The 24,795-nt window shown below is 39.6% G+C and overlaps 1 protein-coding gene across 1 annotated transcript; it reads left to right on the top strand.

The window, feature by feature from the left end:
- On the top strand, window positions 1-24,587 carry KCNG2 (potassium voltage-gated channel modifier subfamily G member 2). The gene is made up of 2 exons (XM_058178732.1): window positions 1-783; window positions 23,774-24,587. The coding sequence occupies exons 1-2, from the start codon at window positions 1-3 to the stop codon at window positions 24,584-24,586; spliced, it is 1,596 nt and encodes a 531-aa protein (XP_058034715.1). The 3' UTR covers window position 24,587.
- The last annotated feature ends 208 nt before the right edge of the window (window positions 24,588-24,795 follow it).

The following is a 24,795-nucleotide window of genomic DNA, read 5'->3' on the forward strand; positions in this document are numbered from 1 at the left end:
ATGTATCAGGAAATGGCATTGCTGCCTGGGAATGCAGAGCCCGAATTTACTGCATACTCTTACAACAACTTGGAGACACTTTGTGATGTACAGACAAAGAAAGGCGTCTTCTACAAAAAAGCAAAACTTCTCAGTCCTGGGGAAGACTTGTATTGTTTTGCCTGTAGGGAGGACCTAACCAGGAATGTGATAATCAATGTAGGTGGCATAAAATACAAAATTCCATGGACCACATTAGAGAATTGTCCCTTGACCAGGCTTGGAAAGTTAAAATCATGCAACAACTATGACGAAATAATGGATATATGTGATGATTATGATGTCAACTGCAATGAATTCTTTTTTGACCGCAATCCTTGTGCCTTCAGGACCATCATGACTTTTTTGACTGCTGGGAAACTAAGGCTCCTCAGGGAAATGTGTGTGCTCTCTTTCCAAGATGAACTGGTTTACTGGGGGATAGAAGAGGAACATCTGGAGTGGTGCTGTAGAAGAAGACTACGAATGAAAGAAGAGGAGATAGCGGAGGCGGCATTGTTTGAAGAAGAAGAAGAAGAAGAAGGAGAAGGAGAAGAAGTAGAAGCTAACGAAGCACCCCAAAGTGCCTTCAAGGACAGCGGCCGCTTGCATTTGTGCATGAGAAAGCTCAGGGACATGGTAGAAAATCCTCATTCAGGGATCCCAGGAAAGATCTTTGCTTGCATATCAGTTTCTTTTGTTGTCATCACTGCAGTTAGCCTCTGCATTAGCACCATGCCAGATCTCAGAGAAGAAGAAGATCGGGTAAGTGCACACTATAAAAATAATGGTTACCCAATTGTAAACATTGCCTGAGTCGTCTCTGTCAATATTTGCTTATTGGCTTGCTTCTGTATGTACATATATGCATATGGCAGTAAGATAAATTTTATCCCAAGCAGATGTGCTGGTTGTGATTAGCATAATTATAATTGCTTTTCTGCGTTTAAGTTAATACGGTATTATATATTCACTCACAAATGAAGGTGTATATATGTGTCTCAGGATAATGTTGCAGAATCTAATCAGTCACCAGGACCAGAGGTTTTGTATTCTGAGCTTTTGGACTCACGCTGGAGCCCATCTTCGGGGAACTTCTCTCTCGCAGAGTGTGTCAAATTCCCTAAAGATGGGCTCCAGCATAAGTCCAAAAGTTCAGAAGACGAAACCTCTGGCCCCGATAACCGATCCAGATTGGATCCTGTATATTAACTTTCTGAATTAGTTAGGACAGATATCTCAATAATTGGATTTTGGACATTGTCCAGATTCTTTTTGTCTTCTTGTATCAAAAACTTTAGCTAAATGAAGGCTGGACTTTCTTTCCAAAAGAAGAAATTACAGTAGGCAGAAAGAGGATTTTTTGGCATCTGCTGTGAAGGGAGATAAAGATAAATTATTTGGGGTGATGAGTGCCTTAAACCAGGGGTCTCCAACCTTGGCAACTTTAAGCCTGGAGGACTTCAATTCCCAGAATGCCCCAGCCAGCTTTGCTGGCTAGGGTTTTCTGGGAGTGGAAGTCCGCCAGGCTTAAAGTTGCCAAGGTTGGAGACCCCTGCCTTAAACCACAGCAAATTTAAAGAAAATATTTGTGAAACTGAGCAAAAGTAATTTTTACTGTCTATAGTTTTATCTGATCAGCATAAAATAGTAATTAGTGTGCCATAATCCTTTTTATTATCAAGAACTTGTCTTGTCTCTGATCCTAGTTTGAAGCTCATCGTTCATATGTAAACAGAAATCTGCAACTTTGCTTTATAGTTCCATACAAATTTCTCCCTTGGGTAGAAAACCTTGTAATCATTTTTACTTTTCTTTTGTTTTTATGAAAATTAATGATTATTTAATTATTAAATTTATATCATGCCTTTTGCTCAAGGAATACTAGTGTTGCTATTGATGACAAACCTAGGGTTACAGTAAAGGAGTTTGAGGACATAAATGAAAAGAGCAAAATCAACATTAAAAGATTAGTAAACCTCACCAAATTCTATAAGAGGTTTCAATATTTTTACAACATTCTTACTTTAAATTCTGTTTAAATATTTTAGATTTTATAATGCTGTGCATAATGAAGTATTCATTCTTATTAGTTATCCTGCAACATTAGGGCCTTTTTCAAAGAGTTTTAAGATTCAAGGATATTGTCAGTGCATGTTTCTTACGGAAATTTTTGAGACTTAAATGTATACCTCTGTCTTGTCTAATGGATTTTTTCAAGGGCAATGGCTTTTCTGTATATAGCATTTATTTCAGACTGTTAATATTATATCATCATATGTTGCTTATACTTCGTAATACACCAATTTCATCCATTCTTGATAACTAGAAGTGAAAGGTTTGTCCCACTCTCAAAATTTAATTTTAATAACTGTAAAACATTTAACAATGTATTTTTGTTTCTAGATAAATAGATAAACAGAACTATAAAACCATAGAATACAGGTAATCCTTGACTTACGACCGCAGTTGAGTCCAAAATTTATATTGCTAAGTGAGACATTTGTTAAGTGAGTTTTACCCCACTTCACGATTTTTGTTGCCACAGTTAATAAACCAGTTGTCAAGCATCCAGTTGTAAATCACATTACCTTGGGGATGCTGCCGTGGTCATAAAAGTGAAAAATGGTCATGTCACTTTTTTCAGCGCTGTTGTAACTGAATGGTCACTAAACGAACTGCTGTAAATCAAGGACTACTTGTAGTTATCAGTTTTCCAACTAGGCTACAACAGAGAAAGATGTCTGTAACTTGAAATAGTTCTTCATCACTGCTCGATTAGAGATAATGGACTAGGCAGCTTTATAAGACACTGGAAACTGTTTGTGGACATTCTACGTGCTAAATATAACAAGAGATGGTTAACAGAGGGACTTGAAGATTAGCGTAATGTTTAGTTTAACCTGTTGACTGCTTTTTCATACATACATACATACATATATGTATTTTGTTGAGAAATATTAAATTTAATTGATTATTTTTTCTTCTTTTTTTGCACACTATTTTTTGTTGATTATTATTATTATTATTATTATTATTATTATTATTATTATTATTATTATTATTATTATTATTATTATTTAATTTTTATACCGCCCTTCTCCCGAAGGACTCAGGGCGGTGAACAGGCAGATAAAATAATACCATATATTACAATAAAAACACTCTTTAAAAAACTTATTCAATATGGCCTAAAATTTAAAATACAATACAAAATATAAAATAAACCCCAATAAAATCCATATTTAAAAAACCCTATTTAAGCCAGTCCTGCTCGGAAGAATAGATACGTCTTCAGCTCGCGGCAAAAGGTCCGGAGGTCAGGAAGTTGTCGAAGTCCTGGGGGAAGCTCATTCCAGAGGGTAGGTGGTAACAGAAGGCGGTCCCGAAGATATCCCGGTCCTATGCCATGGAGCGCTTTAAAGGTGGTAACCAGCACCTTGAAGTGCACTCGGAAAACCACAGGTAGCCAATATTAGGGTTGAATCGGTGGTGAAATCTGAACTGGTTTGCTACCGGTTTACTGGCTGCTCATAAAAGCTGCATACCAAGCGCGCACCACACACATGCACAGTACCCACCAAAGGTGCACTGCATGCGCATGTGCACTGCAAAACAAATGTGCGCTGCACATGCATGCACGATATGCACCAAAAAGAGGCTTGGGAAGGTAAGTATAACAGCGGGGGGCGGGGAAGCGATTTCCTGCTTTCTAGCAAAGCTAAACTGCGCAGCACATCTGATTGTCGGAAATACCGATTTAGAGGAACCGGTAGCTTTTTTTTAACTACCAGTTTAAAAAGTTAGGGGTTTTTTTGCTACCGGTCCGCCTGAACTGGTAGTTTTTATCACTACCGGTTCATCCGAATCGAATTGGTAGCATTTCACCCCTGGGTTGAATTATGCTTTTGTTTTGTTTCATTTTGTTTCTTTTACTGTTTTGTATTTTATTTTTTATGATAAAAGAATATTTTTTTAAAAAGTAAAGAAAATAGTTCTTTTTTGAACACGAACAGAGTGTGTTCAGAGAAAGATGAGAACTGTTCCAAGAAGGAGAAAAAGGGGGTTTCAGCAGGATGTAGCACAGAGCTAGGGAGGAGCCAAAATAGAATGAAAACTACTAATTAAATATGTTGTCTTCAAACAAGCCAAATTAATGAATAACTGTACGAACACTTGCTTAACTCAAGTAGTCTAATGGAGCAGATTTTTTTAATATAAATTATTATATGTCTTAACATAAACTCATAAATCAGTGGCTAAGATCTTTGTAAGAGTTTGCTGATTCCACATCAACAGATGTGTTTTAATTCTTACTGTTGTGGCATAATGATAGATGATAGACGGATAGATAGAGGTTTGATTAAATTCATAGATTTGATCACAATATTTTTTTGTCAAAATGTACAAAAAGTATGTGAAAAAATTAATATTCATCTCAGACACCATGGATCCAGAGGCATTCACTTAGTTCATACAACAAAGCTTTCCTGAAAAGGCTGAGTCTCTGTGAGCTAAAGGGCCTTCCTGGATTGCACAAAAAAATCCAGGGCTACCTGCATTGCACCACAGCTGTATACAAGAAACACTTTGCGATAGTGTCAAATAGCTATAGCTCAGGTGTAGGATGAGGGTGGAGATTCGTTTGAGCTTGTGGGTTGATTTCTGAACATTTTGTTACCAGGTTAGGAAACATCTTTAGCGAAATTTAGGGAATTCCTAAACTCCACTGAAGAAGTTACCTAGCCTGGTAACGAAACTTTTGGAAACCAACCCACAAGCTCGGAGAATGAACCTCCACTCTCAAGCAACAATATATTCTTAGGTAATTTAGAAAAAGGAATTACCTGAGGATGAGCCATTTGTTGTGGGCAAGGCTGAAGAGTAGTAACTTGATACCACTATCTTGATCAATTTGAAGCATTTTGGGGGAGAAGATTTTGTCAGAGTGATTAAATTACACAACCTGTAAAAAGGTAAAGGTTCCCCTCGCACATATATGCTAGTCGTTCCTGACACTAGGGGGCGATACTCAGAGCCAGTGCTATTCGAAGATGTCTCCGTAGTCATGTGGCTGGCATGACTAAACGCCAAAGGCGCATGGAACAGTTACCTTCCCACCAAAGGTGGTCCCTATTTTTCTACTTGCATTTTTTTACGTGCTTTCGAACTGCTAGGTTAGCAGAAGCTGGGACAAGTAATAGGAGCTCACCGCGTTATGTGGCACTAAGGATTCGAACCACTAGGGCAGTGGTTCCCAACCTTTTCTTGTTTGAGGCACCCTTGGAAAGCCTTTCAAAAGTTCCCGGCACCCTTATAAGGAAATAGATATTTAAAATCTCCGTAGCTTTTTTATTATTATTTATTTATTTGTTTCATTTCGAGAGTTTGCATGCAACAACACCTTATACTCCTAGATGATATGAGAATACTGTTTACACTGATTCTGCCTTAATAAAAAAAATAGTATTACGATACAAATATGTAATTGTGACAAGTTTTACTGTAGTTGCACAATGTATTCAAGTACACTATGATACAAGACAAACACACAAATAGACCACAGTGCACCATGCATGTATACTCAGTGTGAAACTTGTGATTGATGCTTGGAACACAAACTCTTGATATCAGGTCTTATTGTTGACAATGCCACCCGCATATCGTCCTCAAGTGAAAGAAGCCTATTTCTTTGTTTCGATTTTATTGTAGCCATGGCAGAAAATGCCTGCTCGCACAGATACGATGTGGAGAAGGGCAAAAGTAGAGAAATAGCTTTCTGACCCAAATTAGGGTATTCCCCCAATGTTGCATGCCAAAAAGCTGCCAGTGTCTCGTCACTCTTCTCAAATTTGACTTTCAGTGTTGAATCAGCAGACATATCAAGAAATTCGTCACGTTCTATTGCCGTGAAGTCCAGCTCTTCAGCCATGTCAGCCAGTTCGAAGGGTGATACAATCCATTCTAGTTTTTCTGTAGACAGCGATGGAAAATACTTATCAACTGCTTCTCTCAGCTGTTCCAAGTGATTAAGAATCAGATTTTTTACAGTTCCAAAGCCGTTATATCCTGCTTGTTGAAGAGAAGGGAAGTTTGACACATCGTCTCTCTGAACAGCCGACTTCCATGATTTCAGCTTTCTCTGGAAACCTTTCATCTTGTTAACTGATGTTACAATTCCCTCAAGTCTTCCTTGCATTGAGAGATTTAGTTCATTCAGCTTCATGAAAATGTCTGCCAAATATGACAGCTTCAAACACCAAGTATGATTTTCAAGCAGCTTTATGAATATATCATGTCTCTCCTCTCGGAAAAACGCTTCTAATTCTTCTTTGAGTTCAAGAACGCGGTTCAGTACACGACCTCTTGATAACCACCTTATGTCAGTATGCAAAATCAGTGAAATATGATTCGCACCCATTTCTTGACACATCTTTTGAAAAACTCTATTTTGCAGTGGCCTGGATTTGATTAAATTAACCATCTTGACAGCCTGGTTTAAAACCTCAGTTAACTCTTCTCCACACGTCTTGGCTACTAAAGCCTCTCTGTGTAGGAAGCAGTGAGTTGTAGTTATAGATGGATTTTCTTTCAATGCCCTGGTGATGAAGCCTTTGTACTTCCCTATCATCGACGGTGCACCATCAGTACATATGCCACAACAGTAATTCCATGAAAGACCATGTTCAGTGAGGTACGAATTTACAGATGCAAAGATATCCTCTCCAGTAGTTGTAGTCTGTAACTCTTTGCAAAACATAAACTGTTCCACAATATCCTTGTCAATGAATTTGCAAAACCCAAGCAGTTGGCATTTTCCAGCTATGTCAGTACTCTCATCTACCTGCAATGCGAATTTTCTTTTCGATTTTATCTGCTTCACAACTTCTTCATTAATATCTGTTGACATTTCAGATATCCTACGGCTGATTGTGTTGTTGGAAAGAGGTACTTTCGAAATCTGTTCCTGGGCTTCTTTGCCAAGCATTGTTTCTACAATTATGTTGCATGCAGGGCCAATGATTTCTTCACCAGTTGTATGAGGCTTCATTTTCTTTGCTATCAGCTCTGCTACTCTGAAGGAAGTTTCAAGAGCAGTGTCAGCTACTGTTACCTTCTTGACCATTTTAGTAGCCGCCTTACTTTGCCCTTCTAACATACGAAAAAAATATGCTATGTCCTTCTGTGACACAAAAGGGTGTTTGCTATTGAGGTGCCGCTTGAGCTTACTAGGTACCATGGCCTCATTGCTGAGTGTAGCTCCACAAACTAAACACACAGGACACGGATTATCTTCATCATTGTTTGAAGTAAAACCATATGCTAAATAGGCATCAATATATGTCCTTTTCTTCGAGAGAGATGCGTGTTTCCCCTTTTCGCAATTTGATTCAGATGGAGCAGGAACACCTTCAGTGTTTGACTTCGAAGCAGTACCAATACTGGAAGCCACCATTTGGTCTGGAGATTCATCTGCCTGTACTTTTCGCTTCCTCACTACGAACTTATCCATCCTTCTAAAAAATAAAAAAATAAAATAAAATAAAAAACCTATAAAAACCCCATTAAAATATGTTAAAACCTTTTATCTTAGGCTAGTCCTGCACGCTGAAACAATAGTTTCAGTGGATAACTGCTGAGCAAAACCCCCAAAGACAAAACTACCCTGTTCCAAAGCAAATAAACCGAGTGAGAGTGAGTCACAAACCAAGTGCAGAGCCCAGTTCCCTTCAGCAAAATAAGAGAAGCGCTTTATGAGCTAGTAGCGGTTCACATTAAGCTTAAATCTATTGTGTGCTCGTGTACCTGCACGTTTTAAAATACCTGCACGTTTTAAAACTTTGAGAGATAAACTTCAGCATTTAAAAATCCCTAATTAATCAGTTTTCTTCAAATTCCTTTCTGTAAGCTTGTAGCCATTAAGCTGCTGTTACCTCTTATTTTGGAATAGTGAAGTTGGCTGCTTCAATTTGTTTTTGTTTTAAAGTGCCATGTGGAATTACACTGGTGAGAAGTATGAATGAGAATGCTGATGGATCAATCAAACCGCACTGCTTTCTTTTGTATAAGCAATGGTAAGTAAAGCATAGAAAATATAATAGATGATAAGCAAAGGAGAGTTAAGTGAAAAGAAAAGAAGTCTCACTAAATCTAGTCTACACGAACACTGTTCACTAACCTTATAGTAACTTTTTATTCATTCAACCCCTGCCTTGTTTCCACTTCAATCATACTATTTCATACATTGTTCTGTAAACCTGTCATTACAGAGCTCCTTATACATACATTTATGCGTAAATACATTAAAACAAGTAAGAATTAAAGAGAATACAGAATAAAAAACAATATCTGTAAATTAGGATAACTTTCCTTGGCACTCTCTAAGCTTGATTATTTGCTTGAAGAAATTTCATTACCTGGCTAGGTAACATATCTATGCTAGTCATGGTGGCTTTGATGCCTTTTTATATACAATAACTTGCCCTACCAATGTTGGTGGATATGTGGTTTTCTCCTTAATATTTCTTTGAATATTTCTCCTTAATATTTCTATTGTTTTCTGCTTGGTTGTTTGGTGTTAATCCCTGCTTATCTGTGTGCTGACAGCTAGAGAAGATGTGATCTTTTGTTTCCTTAGTTTTTAATTGTCTCTTTTGCATGTAAATGTGTGGCCATCCTACACCAAGCTAAATCCGAAAACTAGGGAATTCTTGGAAGCTTTGCATTCAAACAAATCAGCCATCAGTAGACAAATAAACTGCATTTAAACAATTGCACATTCAAATCATTTTGGACTACTGAACTTTTCTTGGCAGCTGTTTTCAGAAGTAACTTGGCAATTCTACTTCTTTTCTAATTCTAATTCTACCTCTTCTAGGGACAAGAGAAGTGACTGGCCAAGGTCACCAATTTGGCTTTGTGCCCAAGGCAGGACTAGAATTAAACGTCTCTTGGTTTCTAGTTGATGACTTAATAATCATACCAAACTGGCTTCACGTAGATGCTTTCACATTACAGCATAAACTCATTAGTTTTAAACCTTTTGCCTTTCTTTCCCCGCCCTCCCCCACCGCAACCCCCCAATCTGCCTTCAATCTCAAGAGTGCGTCAAAACAGAGATCTCAAGTCCAAGTGGGCTGAATGCTGCTCAAACCAATGACTCCCCACCAGCAGGAATGAATGGGAGCCGAGTGAAAGGGTTTGTTTTAATTCTATAACTCGGGCGGATCGCAAAGGCATGATAAAATCAGCTTGGTATTCCGAAAGTAATCACAGACACAAACTCTAGGAAAGGGGAAAAAAACACCCTTTCTTCCACAGTTCTGAAAAGGAACCGAAAAAAACTTCTTGCCATCCCCGATCCCCCAATAATCCCTCCAACCCCAGCCCCTTCCTCTCTCCTAAGGATTTAACGGCGACAAGCGCGAAAGGGGGAAATCGCGTCCACACTGCAGAACCGAGTCCTCTTTACCCTTCCTGCCTGCCTGCCTCCCAGCGGTCCCGAAGCTCCGAAGCTCCTCCCAGCGAAGTAGACGAGCGCAGGCCGGCGACTGAAGGCGTCCTCGGGAATGGAAAAGCGGCGAGCGAGAGAGCTTCCGAGAGAGGCTGGGTTGTTTTGTTTGCTCGGCGGATCAGCAAATCAGCAATCCCGGGAGGGCTTTCCAGGCTTTTCAACAGGTGGAGCCACCCTTTTGTGAAAAGGAGGGGACCGAGAACGAGAAATTTCCCCGAAATTTTGGCGGCACCCTCAAAAGATCTCACGGCACCCCTTAGTGCCGCGGCACACCGGTTGGGAACCACTGCACTAGGGACACAATCTGTACCTGATGATTAACAAATATTTTCCTGCTACTTGGCCGACTTAGCTTCCTCAAATCTACATTCTTATTATTTTTCATTGGCAGTCTCTTCAGTTCAGAGTGCTCAGCAAAATGTGATACTAAATTCCCCTTCCTATTCCAACAACAGTTTTATAGCACGGGCATGTTCTGAATAAGTTAAATTCCATTTAATGCAGATTGTGTAGGAGAAGATTTTGATGCGTCTATGATGTCTTTCTGCTTCTTGCAATGATTAGTTTAATTTTTATTTTTATACCGTGTGAGATGGTGGAGATGGGACTAGAAGTAAAATAAACAACCCAAAGTCTTTAAAACAGAGCATAGGAATTATGTTTTCAGTCCAAGATATGGCTTGAGGATAGCTAAAAAGAAATGCACTTATAATCAAAGCATCAGAGAATGTGGTATAATAATTTTTAGACAGTCAGTGCTGTCAAGAAAACTACAAACTAACAGGATAAAACTGTTAGTCTTATGTGGCTGATAATAAGCCATTGTCAAAATGCAATCTCCCTAAAATAACACATTAATATACCGTATATACTCGAGTATAAGCCGAGTTTTTCAGCACGTTTTTTGTGCTGAAAAACGTCCCCTCGGCTTATACTCGAGTATATACGGCTTATACTCGAGTTTTTTTTCTTCTTCTTTTTTTCACATTATACCGGATGGCGCAAACTTGGCGGGCTTTTGCATTAGCGCGGGGAAGCCCTGCCGGTGCAGTGAGAGGGCAGGGCGGGGGAGCCGCCAGCCTTCTCGGCTGAGGGAGGGAGGGTTTCCCTGACCGGTAGCTGCCTCATTTCCCTCCCTCGGCTTATACTCGAGTCCCCAGTTTACCCCAGTTTTTTGGGGTAAAATTGGGGACCTCGGCTTATACTCGGATCGGCTTATATTCGAGTATATACGGTAATTAGTGGTAGCAACCAAATGGTGAAGATAGTTAAAATTCAACAAAGAAATGATAGGACGCTTATTAATATGCCAATGGAAAAGTATAGCAAAACGTCATAAAGAGCCTTGAATTGTAGTGTCTATTTCTAGTCTAGTATAACTATGAAAGAGGAGCAAATCTATTTTGCAAATCCAATATTAAAATGATACTGTCAAATTAAAAGAATCACTAAAATGCTTGCAAGCAGCAAACCTGCCTGCTTCCCAAACATCGATTATTATAATAATAACAGCTAGCTTTTTGGGCTCTTCCAAAGACTGCTTTACATAATGAATATTCAATTAAATATAGATACTGGTTTATGGGCTGACCTGTAATGTAGGAAAGAAAACTAAAAAAAAATCTTTTTCAAAACATTTGAAGAGTTAGCTTTTCTGTTATATAACTTTGGCATCCTCACTCAGAATTGGCAAGACCACAAATTAACAGCCTTGAAATCTTGTCAAATTTGTAGCTCTTGAAATATTATGGCAGTTTTATTTTCGTTTGTTTTAATTCACTTTATTTTTGCATTAAACGGTTAGCTTTTAGAGAAAAAGGACTTGTGAAGTTCTGCTGTTGTTTATTTGGTTTTAGATAGTCTTTTGTTATCAATCCATTGCCAAATGTTTGTGGTTTATTTGCCACTTTTGTATGATTTCGTGCTTGGAGAGAAGTTTGATTGCTGTTCCCTCTTTTGGACAATGTCACTTTCTGTCCTTACTGATTGTTCAGACTGTCTGGAGCAATTTATTGTTACTTGCCATCTTGTCATGTTTTACTGCTGTCTTTCTCTCACAATATTCTGAGACAGTTCTTTCTTTATATTCCCCCATTTATCTTATAATAGTTTACGAATTCATTAGTCTGTACTCAGAAGATCATGCAGTTCTTTTTGTCTCTGATTGGATTCCTTTGCATGTCCTAAATTGATCCATATTTTTTCCAGAACCCATTTTTCGTGTCTGGTGGCCTTAGATTATCTTCTAGTATTGCAACTCACTACTACTTGTTTTCATCTGCTTTCAGCTTTTCAATCTGGTCTTGATTTAGTCTGCTTTTTCACCAGTTCACTGAAATGGCCTCCCGCAGTATATTAACATAGTTAGTATGTATAAATTACTATAGTATGCCTAACTTAATCTCACACATGATGCACAGCACATCACTGTCTAGTGCTAAATATGCTACTGGAGTGACTTCTAGTGATAATGAACAATGAATTAACATAGTTTTGCATCTCTCAGATGGTTATATTTTAACACTTTCCATCACAAGCAAACTAATTCTCAGAGTATTATATTTTCAATATTTGCTGCTGGACTGGCTGCTATATTGGTGCAGTCTGGGACAATTTAAACTGGTAGTTGTATCTAGTAATTTGATAATAAACATTTAGAAAGTTGGCTTGCCCCATCAAACTGTTCTACTTTCATCATAATCAACCTTATCCAGTGATGACAATGAAAACAAGAAATTGGGTAAGCCAGACTGTACATTTTAAGACTGAAAGCAAACGACAGAGCTCTCTTCTCCCATCTCATCCAGATTCTTCTTCTCCCATTATCAGTAGAATAGAATAGAATAGAATAGAATAGAATAGAATAGAATAGAATAGAATAGAATAGAATAGAATAGAATAGAATAAGAGTTGGAAGGGACCGTGGAGGTCTTCTAGTCCAACCCTCTGCTTAGGCAGGAAACCCTACACCATTTCAAACAATTTGTTGTCTAAAATCTTCTTAAAAGCTTCCAGTGTTGGAGCATTCACAACTTCTGGAGGCAAGTTGTTCCACTGATTAATTGTTCTATCTATCAGGAAATTTCTTTTTAGTTCTAAGTTGCTTCTGTCCTTCATTAATTTCTACCCATTGCTTCTTGTCCTTCCTACCTACCTACCAAACCTACTTTGCTAAAGGTGTTAGTTCCTCTCATCCTTGAATGATGATGTATAAATATATTTGCCATTTATATGTACTTCTATGCTTGTTCCTTCACAAGGAGCAAGTGAAGAATTATCTCTGGGCAACAGTTTGTCTTCAACTTTTTGAATTCTTCTTGGAGATTCTCTTCCTTCCTGGAGGAGAGGAGATTACAATTTGGAGAAATTTGGTGGAAAGGTGTAGGAGATGACCAGGCCGAGCCCATGGAAGGGTTCAAACACGTCATCAGTTTGGATCCCTTTGCGTCCACAAGAGACCTAAGTCCAGTCTTCCTTGAATTCCATTGACTCTTCTCTATCAGCTATTTGCCTTGACAGTTAGTAGTTCAGATTATTATTTAGACGTAAACTGAAATAAACTTGTACTCATTTTGACCTAACTCTGGCTCCAGATTTCCTACGCCTGACAGTAGGACCAAAAACAAGAAGCATGAATTTAAAATGTCGTACTTAACAAAAAAAGGTAAAAGTACAAGCTTGAGAATTTTTAATTTCTAAAATACCAACTGCCTATTTTCAATCTATTTTAGAGTATTATTTGTTCATTGGTGCTTTATAAATACATGCACTTCTGTCAGTCCATGAGAATGATGCTAAATAAAAATTTGAGATTGGAAATTTGCTTTCATTTCTTAAATTAGGCATGGGCAGGAAGGAGAGATGCTGCTTTTAAAAATATTTGATCAATTATACTAAATATGTGATGTATCATTTTATGAGCATGTATAAAATAATTGTCCTAAAGATTGAAGTATTGCTATTCAATATAAGAGTACAGGAGTGCTTTTAATTGTGACTTAATCTTGTACTGTAAATTCTCACATTCAAAAGTAATAAACTCTATCAAATCATGCGAGAAAGCTCTTAAGAGACCTCAGGAATACAGAAACTAATGTAAACTAAAACTATTCAAAGAGATATTTACCTAATATTTTAGGCAGGTGGCTATTTCCTAAGGATTTTTGAGAAAGCTGTTACGAATTTCTGTCCTTTAAATTTATTTATTATTTTACTTATTTATTTGATTTTTATACCGCCCTTCTCCCGAAGGACTCAGGGCGGTGTACAGGCAAAATAAAACAATACAATATACAGATTAAAATACCATTTAAAAAACTTATTTAAATTAGCCTGAGATTAAAAATTTCCATACTAAAAAACCCCGTTTAAAAATTAATAAAATTTCCCATTAAAACTAATTTAAGCCAGCCCCGCGTGGATAAAGAGATGTGTTTTTAGTTCGCGATGAAATGTCCGAAGGTCAGGTATTTGACGTAGACCCGGGGGAAGCTCGTTCCAGAGTGTGGGCGCTCCCACAGAGAAGGCCCTTCCCCTGGGGGCCGCCAGCCGGCATTGTTTGGCGGACGGCACCCTGAGAAGTCCCTCTCTATGGGAGCGTACAGGTCGGTGGGAGGCGTGTGGTAGCAGCAGGCGGTCCCGTAAGTACCCAGGTCCTAAGCCATGGAGCGCTTTAAAGGTCATAACCAACACCTTAAAGTGCACTCGGAAGGCCACAGGCAGCCAGTGCAGCCTGCGCAGGATCGGTGTTACATGGGAGCTACGTGTAGCTCCCTCTATAACCCGGGCAGCTGCATTCTGGACTAATTGAAGCCTCCGAGTGCACTTCAAGGGGAGCCCCATGTAGAGAGCATTACAATAATCCAGGCGAGAGGTAACGAGCGCATGAGTGACCGTGCATAAGGCATCCCGATCAAGGAAGGGGCGCAACTGCCGAACCAGGCGGACCTGGTGGAAGGCCCCCTGGAGCGGCCGTCAAATGATCTTCAAGCGACAGCCGATCGTCCAGGAGGACACCTAAGTTGCGCACCCTATCCTTTGGGGCCAATAACTCGCCTCAACAGCCAGCTGCGGCTGCAGCTGACTGAATCGGGTGCCGGCATCCACAGCCACTCCGTCTTGGAGGATTAAGCTTGAGCCTGTTTCTCCCCATCCAGACCCGTCGGCTTCTAAACACCGGGACAGCACTTCAACAACTTCATTGGGGTGGTCCGGGGTGGAAAAGTACAGCTGGGTGTCATCAGCGTACTGCTGGTATCTCACCCCGAAACCACTGATGATCTCACCCAACGGCTTCATGTAGATGTTGAACAGCAGGGGCGAGAGAATCGACCCCTGAGGGACCCCACAAGTGAGGCCCCTCGCGGTCGACCTCTGCCCCCCTGTCAACACCGTCTGCGACTGGTCGGAGAGATAGGAGGAGAACCACCGATATACGGTGCCTCCCACTCCCAATCCCCCCAACCGGCGCAGCAAGATACCATGGTCGATGGTATCGAACGCCGCTGAGAGGTCTAATAGGACCAGGGCAGAGGAATAACCCCTGTCCCGAGCCCTCCAGAAATGTAGGACTTGGACTAAAACAGCAGGTATAGGGTGGAAAATGTCTTGGCACAGAGATACAGTCTAAAGCCAACTCTAGGTTTAATTGCATATTTTCAATCAAAATGATTGGTTGTTGTTTAATAAGTTGCTTGGAGCGGGTTTTTCATGAGCCATTTGAAACAGACTGTATCGAAGAGAAATGTCAAACTCCTTGTTCAATGGCAGGAAAAATGACCAGACATCCATCAGAAAACCCCCATTCCTCCTGCTTCAGGAGAGCAAACCCAAAGTCTTGGGTTAACAAAGAATAGAATAGAATAGAATAGAATAGAATAGAATAGAATAGAATAGAATAGAATAGAATAGAATAGAATTTTTATTGGCCAACTGTGAGTGGACACACAAGGAATTTGTCTTGGTGCATATTCTCTCAGTGTACATAAAAGAAAAGATACCTTCATTAAGGTATAACACAACACTTAATGATAGCCATAGGGTACAAGTTTAACACTTAATGATAGTCATAGGCTACAAATAAGTAATCAGGAAATGAGTAGCATGAAATGTCCTGGACACTTTATCATTCTAAGAAAGGGAATTAAAATCTATGGATGTGATTATGAATACTACAGCTATAGAAGATTGTGAAGAAGAGTGCGTTTTTGAACTGGGTTTTTAAAATTATAATAATAATAGCTTTCCCACACATTAATACATTCTTTCTTCAGCTTATTTACATTTGTCCTTTAGCTTCTCAGAACAGAACAGAAATGTTAGCTATTCATCAGGCATTTAATAATACGACCATACCATCACAAGCCATTTTTCACTTGTATTTTATTGGGTCAGATATATTCTTTGCATGTTCACTGTAATGTGGAATCCCACCTCAGAATTGCTTTAGAAAAGCCTCTATCAGTAAATGTAACAGGGGGAAAAATTGAAGTTGAAGAATTGATTACAGTGTCTTAAGAATGTAATATAGAATTGATTTTAAAATCATGACATTGCTAGACTCTAATACTTGTTGACAAGGAATGGTATATGGTGCTGGCTGGCTAGCAACTCTAGATACCACATCGTTTTAGAAAACCACTGGCCTCTTCCAGGGATAGAGTTAGAAGTTGTCTTTCTGGCTGCAATCCTCAGAATAACAAGGAATGAGAGCAGATGCTTGGCTGGCCTTGTGATTCAGCCAGGCCTTCTGCCCAAAAACCCTGGAAGAACTGGAACCAGTGGGATAAAGCTGCCAGGGAAAGTATAGGCAGAAACATCAGGGATGTTTTATTTCTTTGCAGTGCTGTTTTGCTCAGCTGTGTGTTAATGGTCTTTGTTTCTCTATGTCTTTGTATGTCTGTTTGCTGTTGAATAGTTGTTAGATGCAGATAACAGTTGTTAGATGTGTTGTAAATGTTGTACCTTGATGAAGGTATCTTTTCTTTTACGTACACTGATAGCATATGCACCAAGACAAATTCCTTGTGTGTCCAATCACACTTGGCCAATAAAAATTCTATTCTATTCTATTCTATTCTATTCTATTCTATTCTATTCTATAAATCTAGGAAGCAAGAACTCAGTTCCCCTTATTTCCCAAGTACCCTCTTAATTGTATTTTTGAAAAATAAAAGTCCTTAATAAAAGTTATTATACCATACCATACCATACACCATGCTATACTATAACATTACTAGTTATGTTATGTTACAAGTATTACAATACTTATAATTGACTATTACTATTGAATAATAACAACAGAATTGAAAGGAACCTTGGAGGTCGTCTAGTCTAACCCACTGCCCAGGCAGGGAACCCTCTACCATTTCAGACAAATGGCTATCCAATCTCTTCTTAAAAGCCTCCAGTGTTGGAGCACCTACAACTTCTGGAGGCAAGTTGTTCCACTGATTAATTGTTCTAACTGTCAAGAAATTTCTCATCAGCAAAGGTTGCTTTTCTCTTTGATTAGCTTCCATCCATTGCTCCTTGTTCTATTTTCAGATGCTTTGAAGAATAGGTTGATCTCCTCCTTCTTTCAGGCAGCCCCTTCCATATTGGAATGCTGCTACCATATCACCCCTAGTCCTCAACCCTAGTGAGTTTATATGGGTTGTCCTATCATACATTCCAAAGCCACATGGGCATAATCCCCTTTTAAAGGGAGAATCTGAACCACTTTAATAAAAGCCTCATTATGTTCTGCCCTATTCAGGTTCTAAGAATAGAGGGGGGCATTTTCCCACCAGTAGGAAAATAGCAGCATAACTACTTCCTTGGGTAAATACATTCTTCAGTCATTTGGGGGAACACAGACAACCTGGAGTTAAAATAAAGGGGTTAAAAGGAGTGGATCCCAGGAAGAGATGAGATAGGCTGTTGCTCTATGTTTAGGATGGTTACCTGGCTGAACTGTTACTTAAATAATCTGTGTAGTGATTTTTAATTTTTGACTATGAAGTGGGGGAGGGACAAAAGATAATCTTCTGGACAACCTAGATCCCCAACTCATCCTGTAGATGACATTCATCATCATCATCACCAACACCCTCATCATCAGTCATCCAAGGAAGTTCTATTTTCAATTGTTCCTGGAAAACTAGGAGGGCACCTCAGTTGAAGCATGGCCTATTCATAAGTATAAGCACCACCACAGGAAAGGAGTACCTACAAGCCTCCAAAGCTTGTGGAATTGGAAGGCTACCAACAGTTTCTCTCTCTCAAGATGAATGAGTTTGGTTCTGATTGAAGACAGTACTGAGGGTTTCAGTACAGAGCTATTTTCAACTTTAGAGATAATCACCAGCATCTTAAATTGCACTCAGAAGTTAATTGGAAGACAGTGCAGGGTATAATGATATATTAATAACAGCAACTGCCAAGCAATGAGTCGGCAGCTGCATTGTGAACTAATTGAATCTGTTGGGTGGTCTTCAAGAACAGCCTCACGTCAAGCACATTGCAGCAATCCAGATTCAAGAGGATGTGTGCAAGAATTATTCTCCAGTGCCAGGTGTCGTGCCTTGGAACTGGCCTAGATAATCTGCTTTTAAAGTGTAGTAGCAGGAATGGAGGAAGCCTACAGGGTTTTGTCAACTCTTAACTTTCTTCCTACACCATTCTTACTTACACTGCATTCTGCCATAACCTAGACCTGTGATGGCGAACCTATGCACATGTGCCACAGGTGGCACGCGTAGCCATATCAGTGGGCACGCGAGCTCAGCTCCGGCACACATATGTGTGCCAGCCAGCTGATTTTCAGGCCTTCTGGGCCCATTAGAAGCAGGGAAACAGGCTGTTCCCTGCCTCCGGAGGGCCTTGGGAGTGGTGGAAAAGGTCCGTTTTTCTCTCTTACCTGCCTCCAGAGCCTCTCTAGGAGTTTCTGGAGTCTGGGGACAGCAAAAAACGTCACTTCCTATCCAACCGGAAGTTGGCAAATGGGTAGTTTCTGGCCTCCGGAGGGTCTCCGGGGGTAGTGGGGAAGGCCATTTTAGTCCTCCCTAGACTCATAGAGAGGCTCTGGATCCAGCTGAGAAAGAAAAACGGGCCTACCGGGCTGTCACGTGCCAGGAGCGGGGGGAGGGAGGGGGTCGCATGCACATGCGTGAGGGTGGGGCGCATAGAATGATGAGTGTGGGCACATGTGCACATGACCATCACCACCCCGCCCCCAGCACGCAATGGCAAAAAGGTTAGCTATCACTGACCTAGACTGAAAAAGTTTCTTTAAGACAGAGCTAAAAACAATCACAATTAGCTGCCCAAAGCATTTGCAAGAGTCTTCTCCAACATCAAAGTTCAACAGCATCAATAGACTCCTGCTTCTTAAGAGTCTAACTTTCACTTCCTTAAAATGTCACGGAGAAAGTCATTCCCTGTATGAGTCTGATCTTTGTAGGTACAGACACATTGCAAATTCTGAATGTCTTTTCTAGTACCTTTATTTCTATTTTAGCAAGTTCTAATCCAAGGGTGTCAAACTCACAGCCGGCAGGCCAGATGTGTCACGCGATGGCCACCCCCACCCCCAGTTTAGCAAAGGGGAAAAAACTTGCAATATGTTATGTGACAACAATAAGTCCTTGTGAGTTTGACACCCCTGTTCTAACCTATAGCATCCTTCTTTAGTGTTGGTAACTTCCTAATTGATATTCAATAATAATACTGATGCAGCTAAGGAAACGATAACTTGTTTCACTCATGGCCTGGTATACTGTGAACACAACTTCATGGAAACATGTCAGGAAAAAAGATTATTATTATTATTATTATTTATTTGATTTTTATACCGCCCTTCTCCCGAAGGACTCAGGGCGGTGTACAGGCAACAATAAAATACAGACACTACAGTATACAATTTAAAATGCAAGTTAAAAAACTTATTATAATTAGCCTAGAACTTTAAAAATTTATAAAAAACCAAAACCCCATTTAAAATTAGTAAAAAAATTAAAATCGATAAAATTTATGTAATTTAAAATTTAAAATTTAAGCCAGCCCCGCGCGAATGAAAAGATGTGTCTTCAGTTCGCGGCAGAAGGTCCGAAGGTCAGGTATTTGGCGTAAGCCCGGGGGAAGTTCGTTCCAAAGTGTGGGAGCCCCCACAGAGAAGGACCTTCCCCTGGGGGCCGCCAGCCGACATTGCTTGGCGGACGGCACCCTGAGGAGTCCCTCTCTGTGAGAGCGTACGGGTCGGTGGGAGGAATACGGTAACAGCAGGCGGTCCCGTAAGTACCCAGATGTTGCTAAACCATGGTTATACCAAAATCTTTGCAGTAGCATCAAGCCAAAAGAGAGGGGGGAAATTCACTCTTTAGCCTATTATTTCATTAACGTGCCCTCACCCCCAAAAAAGTTCAGGTTTGCTTCAGGAAAACAATACAGCACTGTCTTGTAAATCCTGGTAAGAGATTTTGGATTGCTTATTCTGGGTCTAACTCCCAGGATTCCCTGTTGATTATATTTTGATAATTTTGTTAGTTATTGGTTTTCAGTTCCAGAATAAAAGCCTTTATAGGAGAAAAGAATGATGGCTAGGAAGGGATTTTACTATAGAAATTATATAATTATGCACGGCATTGGACATTTTAATCCTTTCCCAAAATTGTAGGACTTAGAGCAAGCAATAAAATGTACTAGCTGGAGATAAAGTACTTTGCACAATGTATAATTAATGTACTTCACTACCACTGGAATCATAATTATTAGTCACACAGTTGTTGTTAGTTTTGTCATTTGAAGCAATTTATGAAGAACAATTCCTTTGGCTATAACCTGTAAGAACTAAATGTGAAAGGGAAGAGGTGAAGGAAGACTACTAGCTTCTTGCTTATACAGCTAATCATATTTGAAAACCAAATGCAAAGCTAAATGGATCTTTGTTCCAATCCAAAATCTAGTTGTGCCAGCTATAAAATTATAAAATATATGCAGAATGGAATGTGGAAATAATTCTCAGGTCTCCTTCCAAAAGAAATTGAATGTAGGTGAATATTAAAAAGAGATGTCAACTGTGTGTTTTCTCCCTGAATTACATGTGCTTTTCCCATGGTGCAGTTTTCTACTTAAGGCTTCTTTGCTTAAAACATTTATTCCACACCCAGAACTAGTTATTGATGATCAGCCTATTTTATATATAATATCCATGAACGGGCCACTTAGTTGTCTGCCAAATTATCTTTGCAAATAATTTAAATCATTTAAAATCATTCCTTTCCGTAACAACCGCTAACAATATTCCAGCATGATTCAAAATAATGGAATGGAAAAATGGTGAACTAGGGCTTCACTTTCTCCATATAAGATATGTGTGGATATCTACCAAGATAACATTCTGGCTGTTTGTGTTGCTTTTTGTTGACCGGTGACCTGACTAAAGACTTTGGCCACTGTTACTTTCCCAAATAAAAACTTAAAATAATTTTTGGATTGTGAAATCTTACTCCTAGGTTTGAAAGTGAGGCTGTAAAATTCTCATTGAAAGTAACACTATGCCTAACTGTTGCTGGCTTTTGTTGATGGGAGTGAGAAGCTAGTGTAGTTGTTTTCCTACCTTTTTCTTTTTTGTTGTCTAATTGGGCAAAATTACCACTTCAGGTCTTGGTCTAGAATTTAGTTTGTTTTTAACCAGAATAATGAGGGAGCCTAGAATCCTGCAGAAACTTGACTATGTTTAACCGCCTCGTCCTTGCAAATCTCTCCCAGCAAATGATATCAGTTGAGAGAACAATAACAGAAATCTGCCTCCTTCCCTTTCATTAAAATATTCCAGATGAATCCTTCTTCTCCTTAATGTATAGAGTGATCTAAATCAGGGGTCTCCAACCCTGACAACTTTAAGCCTGGCGGATTTCAACTTGAAATCTAGTTGAAGTCCACCAGGCTTAAAGTTGCCTCAGTTAGAGACCCCTGATCTAAATCACTGTTAGACATACGAGGTATTCTAGACAAGAAGATACTATCTCTATCTTTATTGTAAGTTTGCATTAACAGAATCTTGTAAGTCTGAAAGACACACACACACCCTTCACTTTTACGCTCCCCAAAACTAGGGCGGGTCCCTTCTGTGATACTTTTGCCCTCTCTCCTCCTTAGGTTTCAAATTTTATCAGACCATTGTATAAGTTGCGGCTCTTCCTCCTGTCTCCCAAGGTCCTTCCCATATACCATTACAGCCATTCCGCAGTTCCTTGAGCAGACTTGTAGGAAATGTCTAAATCATCCCCCTCCCACACACATAAATAATGGTGAATTTTAGGAGTTCAGCAAAGCAACACTCTTTTATCTTCAGAGAAAAGGAAGATGCATTGCTGGAAAACAGGACATGAACTGTATATAATTCAGTTTAGTAGTGTGAGTTCCACTACACATATGTTTTTATTTATTTATTTTATTTATTTATTTGTCACAACAGTATTTATAAGCATGAAATAACTATACAAATTGGATAAAATCAAAGGGAACATTAGGACAGGAACGGTAAGCACGCTGGTGCTCTTATGCACGCCCCTTACAGACCTCTTAGGAATGGGGTGAGGTCAATAGTAGATAGTCTTTGGCTAAAGATTTGGGGATTTTGGGAAGAGACCACGGAGTCAGGTAGTGTATTCCAGGCATTAATAACTCTGTTACTGAAGTCATATGTCTACGGAGATTCTTAATCATGCAGGTCGGGGTGTGTATGTTTGTGTCTCCAAACTTAATTCTGGAATAATTCTGGAAGTTGAAGTCCACAAGTCTTAAAAGTTGCCCAAGTCTGGAGACTCCTTATCCAGGTCATGGTTGTCTCAAAGGTGCTTTTTCCAAAAGGCAATTCAGTTCTGAACTGAAGAAACATTTCCAAAGGGGAAAAGAAAGTCCAGTTGCCTTTTGGAAAAAGCGTTTTTGCTACCCCATAAGATACCTATTCCCCTGCACCCAGAAATCACGTTGTCAAAATTAAGCAGCAAAAAGGCTGGTTTCCAGTGGTACAATATATTTGTGTGGTTCTTTTTGCACATGTAAAAATAGAAATGGAAGTGTGGAAGGCAAACCTTGTTCCACCTTTAAACCCTGCGCTCTCCTCATCAAGTACATAGAATTTTTAAGAAAAAATAATTCATGTTTATGCCAATAGCCTTTATTTGTTCTCTCTTTTTGCTGGAGGTCATTAACATTCAACATAAAGAAAAGGGTAAGGGTGAACTTTAGCTATATTTCGAAGTGGGGATGAAACAAGCAAATAAAAATCATTATTCATTGTTGATTAAGTTTTGTGCTGGTGAGTTTATTTGCAGCCTTTAGATAACAACTTTATTCAAACAGTTCTCTTGGATTTTTTTTAATGGCAGTTATTAGTTTTAATTTAGGGGGAGAAATTGTTTTATAGAATAAACTTTTTAGAAGCGTTTCCAGCATAATTGATTAATGTCGAGTAACTACTACTTTAGTATTATTATTATCACTTGTATTCATTAAACAGGAAACTCAGTCAAATGAACATTTAAAAATGTATCACAAATACCATTGACTGGCGCTAATGGTTGATACGAGTTGCTGCCAGCGTCCTAGGGGTCAGCCAAGTATCTTCTTAAAATATACGATGTTCCAAGTAGTGCATCTTTTTGCAGTTCCACTGGTGTTTTTGCAGGAAGCTGCCGTTTCTTGAAGTCATCGTCTACTACTACTACTACTACTACTACTACTACTACTACTACTATTATTATTATTATTATTTTGCCAGAATCAAGTCCCAGATCTAGTGTGAATTTGAGATCTGGCCATTTGGGGGAAAGAGCTAGTTTTAAACCCATTATTCATGCTGGCTGGAGGGAGTTTTAAGTCCACATATCTTAAAGTTGCTAGCTTTAAAAAAAACTGCTCTAAATGAGTTAGGCATTTATAAAAATGAAGTCAAAATAATCATTATTTTTAGAGAAATTTACTAAAAATTTTGCAAATTCGTTTGGAAAATAAGTAATTTGAATAGTTCATGTGATAAGGAGGCTATTGTCTGGCCAGGTCCATCCCATAATAAATCTGTTGGTCTCAAAGATGCCAATGTATAGAAATGTGTTTAGTTTAGCTTTATATTGCAGCTTTAAATCTGTAACAGAATATAGAAGCACACAATACAAGAGCTTTTTTGGTATCTCAAAGTACTTCTTTTCTTTTGGGCTGGCTTGTTAAATAACTCTTAATTTTCCGCCTTCCTTGCAGGGAGAATGTTCCCAAAAGTGCCATGACATCTTTGTGCTGGAAACAGTCTGTGTGGCTTGGTTTTCTTTCGAGTTCCTCTTGCGCTCAATCCAGGCAGAGAGCAAGTGTGCCTTTCTGAAGACTCCACTCAACATTATAGACATTTTGGCCATCTTGCCTTTCTACATCTCTTTGATTGTAGATATGGCTTCTCCCAAAACCAGCAACAAGCCTGGGGGTGGGGGAGTTGGAAACAAGTACCTGGAGAGAGTGGGGTTGGTGCTGCGCACCCTGCGTGCTCTTCGTATCCTCTACGTCATGCGCCTGGCAAGGCACTCCCTGGGGCTGCAGACCCTGGGACTCACCGTGCGCCGCTGCACTCGGGAATTTGGATTGCTCCTCCTTTTTCTTTGCGTCGCCATGGCACTCTTTTCACCACTTGTCTACTTGGCGGAAAACGAAATGGGTGCCAAGCATGAATTCACCAGTGTTCCTAGCAGTTATTGGTGGGCTGTGATATCTATGACAACCGTCGGCTATGGTGACATGGTGCCTCGCAGCATTCCAGGGCAGGTTGTGGCCCTAAGCAGTATCTTGAGCGGCATCCTACTGATGGCTTTTCCAGTCACTTCCATTTTCCACACTTTCTCGCGCTCGTACATCGAGCTTAAGGAAGAACAACAGCGTGCTTCTAATAGGCCACCTCATGACCTGGAAGAAAGCAACAACCTTCCACAAGACAGCAGCTCTCAGGAAGAAGAGTCCTCCTCTTTGCAGGGCAGTAACAGAGCAGCGATTCCCGCTGAAATGGAACAAGGCGCTAAGAATTGCTGACACAAAGGAAATTGGGATCTTGGGGAACAGGAAAGGAAAAGCAGATGGAGGGCTATTTATATTCTTAAAGCAGAGGTCTCCAAACTTGGCAACTTTAAGACTTGTGGATTTCAACTCCCAGAATTCCCCAGCCAGCATAGGAGAAGTCCACAAGTCTTAAGGTTGCCAAGTTAGGAGACCCCCCACCCTTAAAGTAACCAAACTGCTTA

Source organism: Ahaetulla prasina, chromosome 3, assembly GCF_028640845.1.
Source record: "Ahaetulla prasina isolate Xishuangbanna chromosome 3, ASM2864084v1, whole genome shotgun sequence".
Lineage (NCBI taxonomy): Eukaryota > Metazoa > Chordata > Lepidosauria > Squamata > Colubridae > Ahaetulla > Ahaetulla prasina.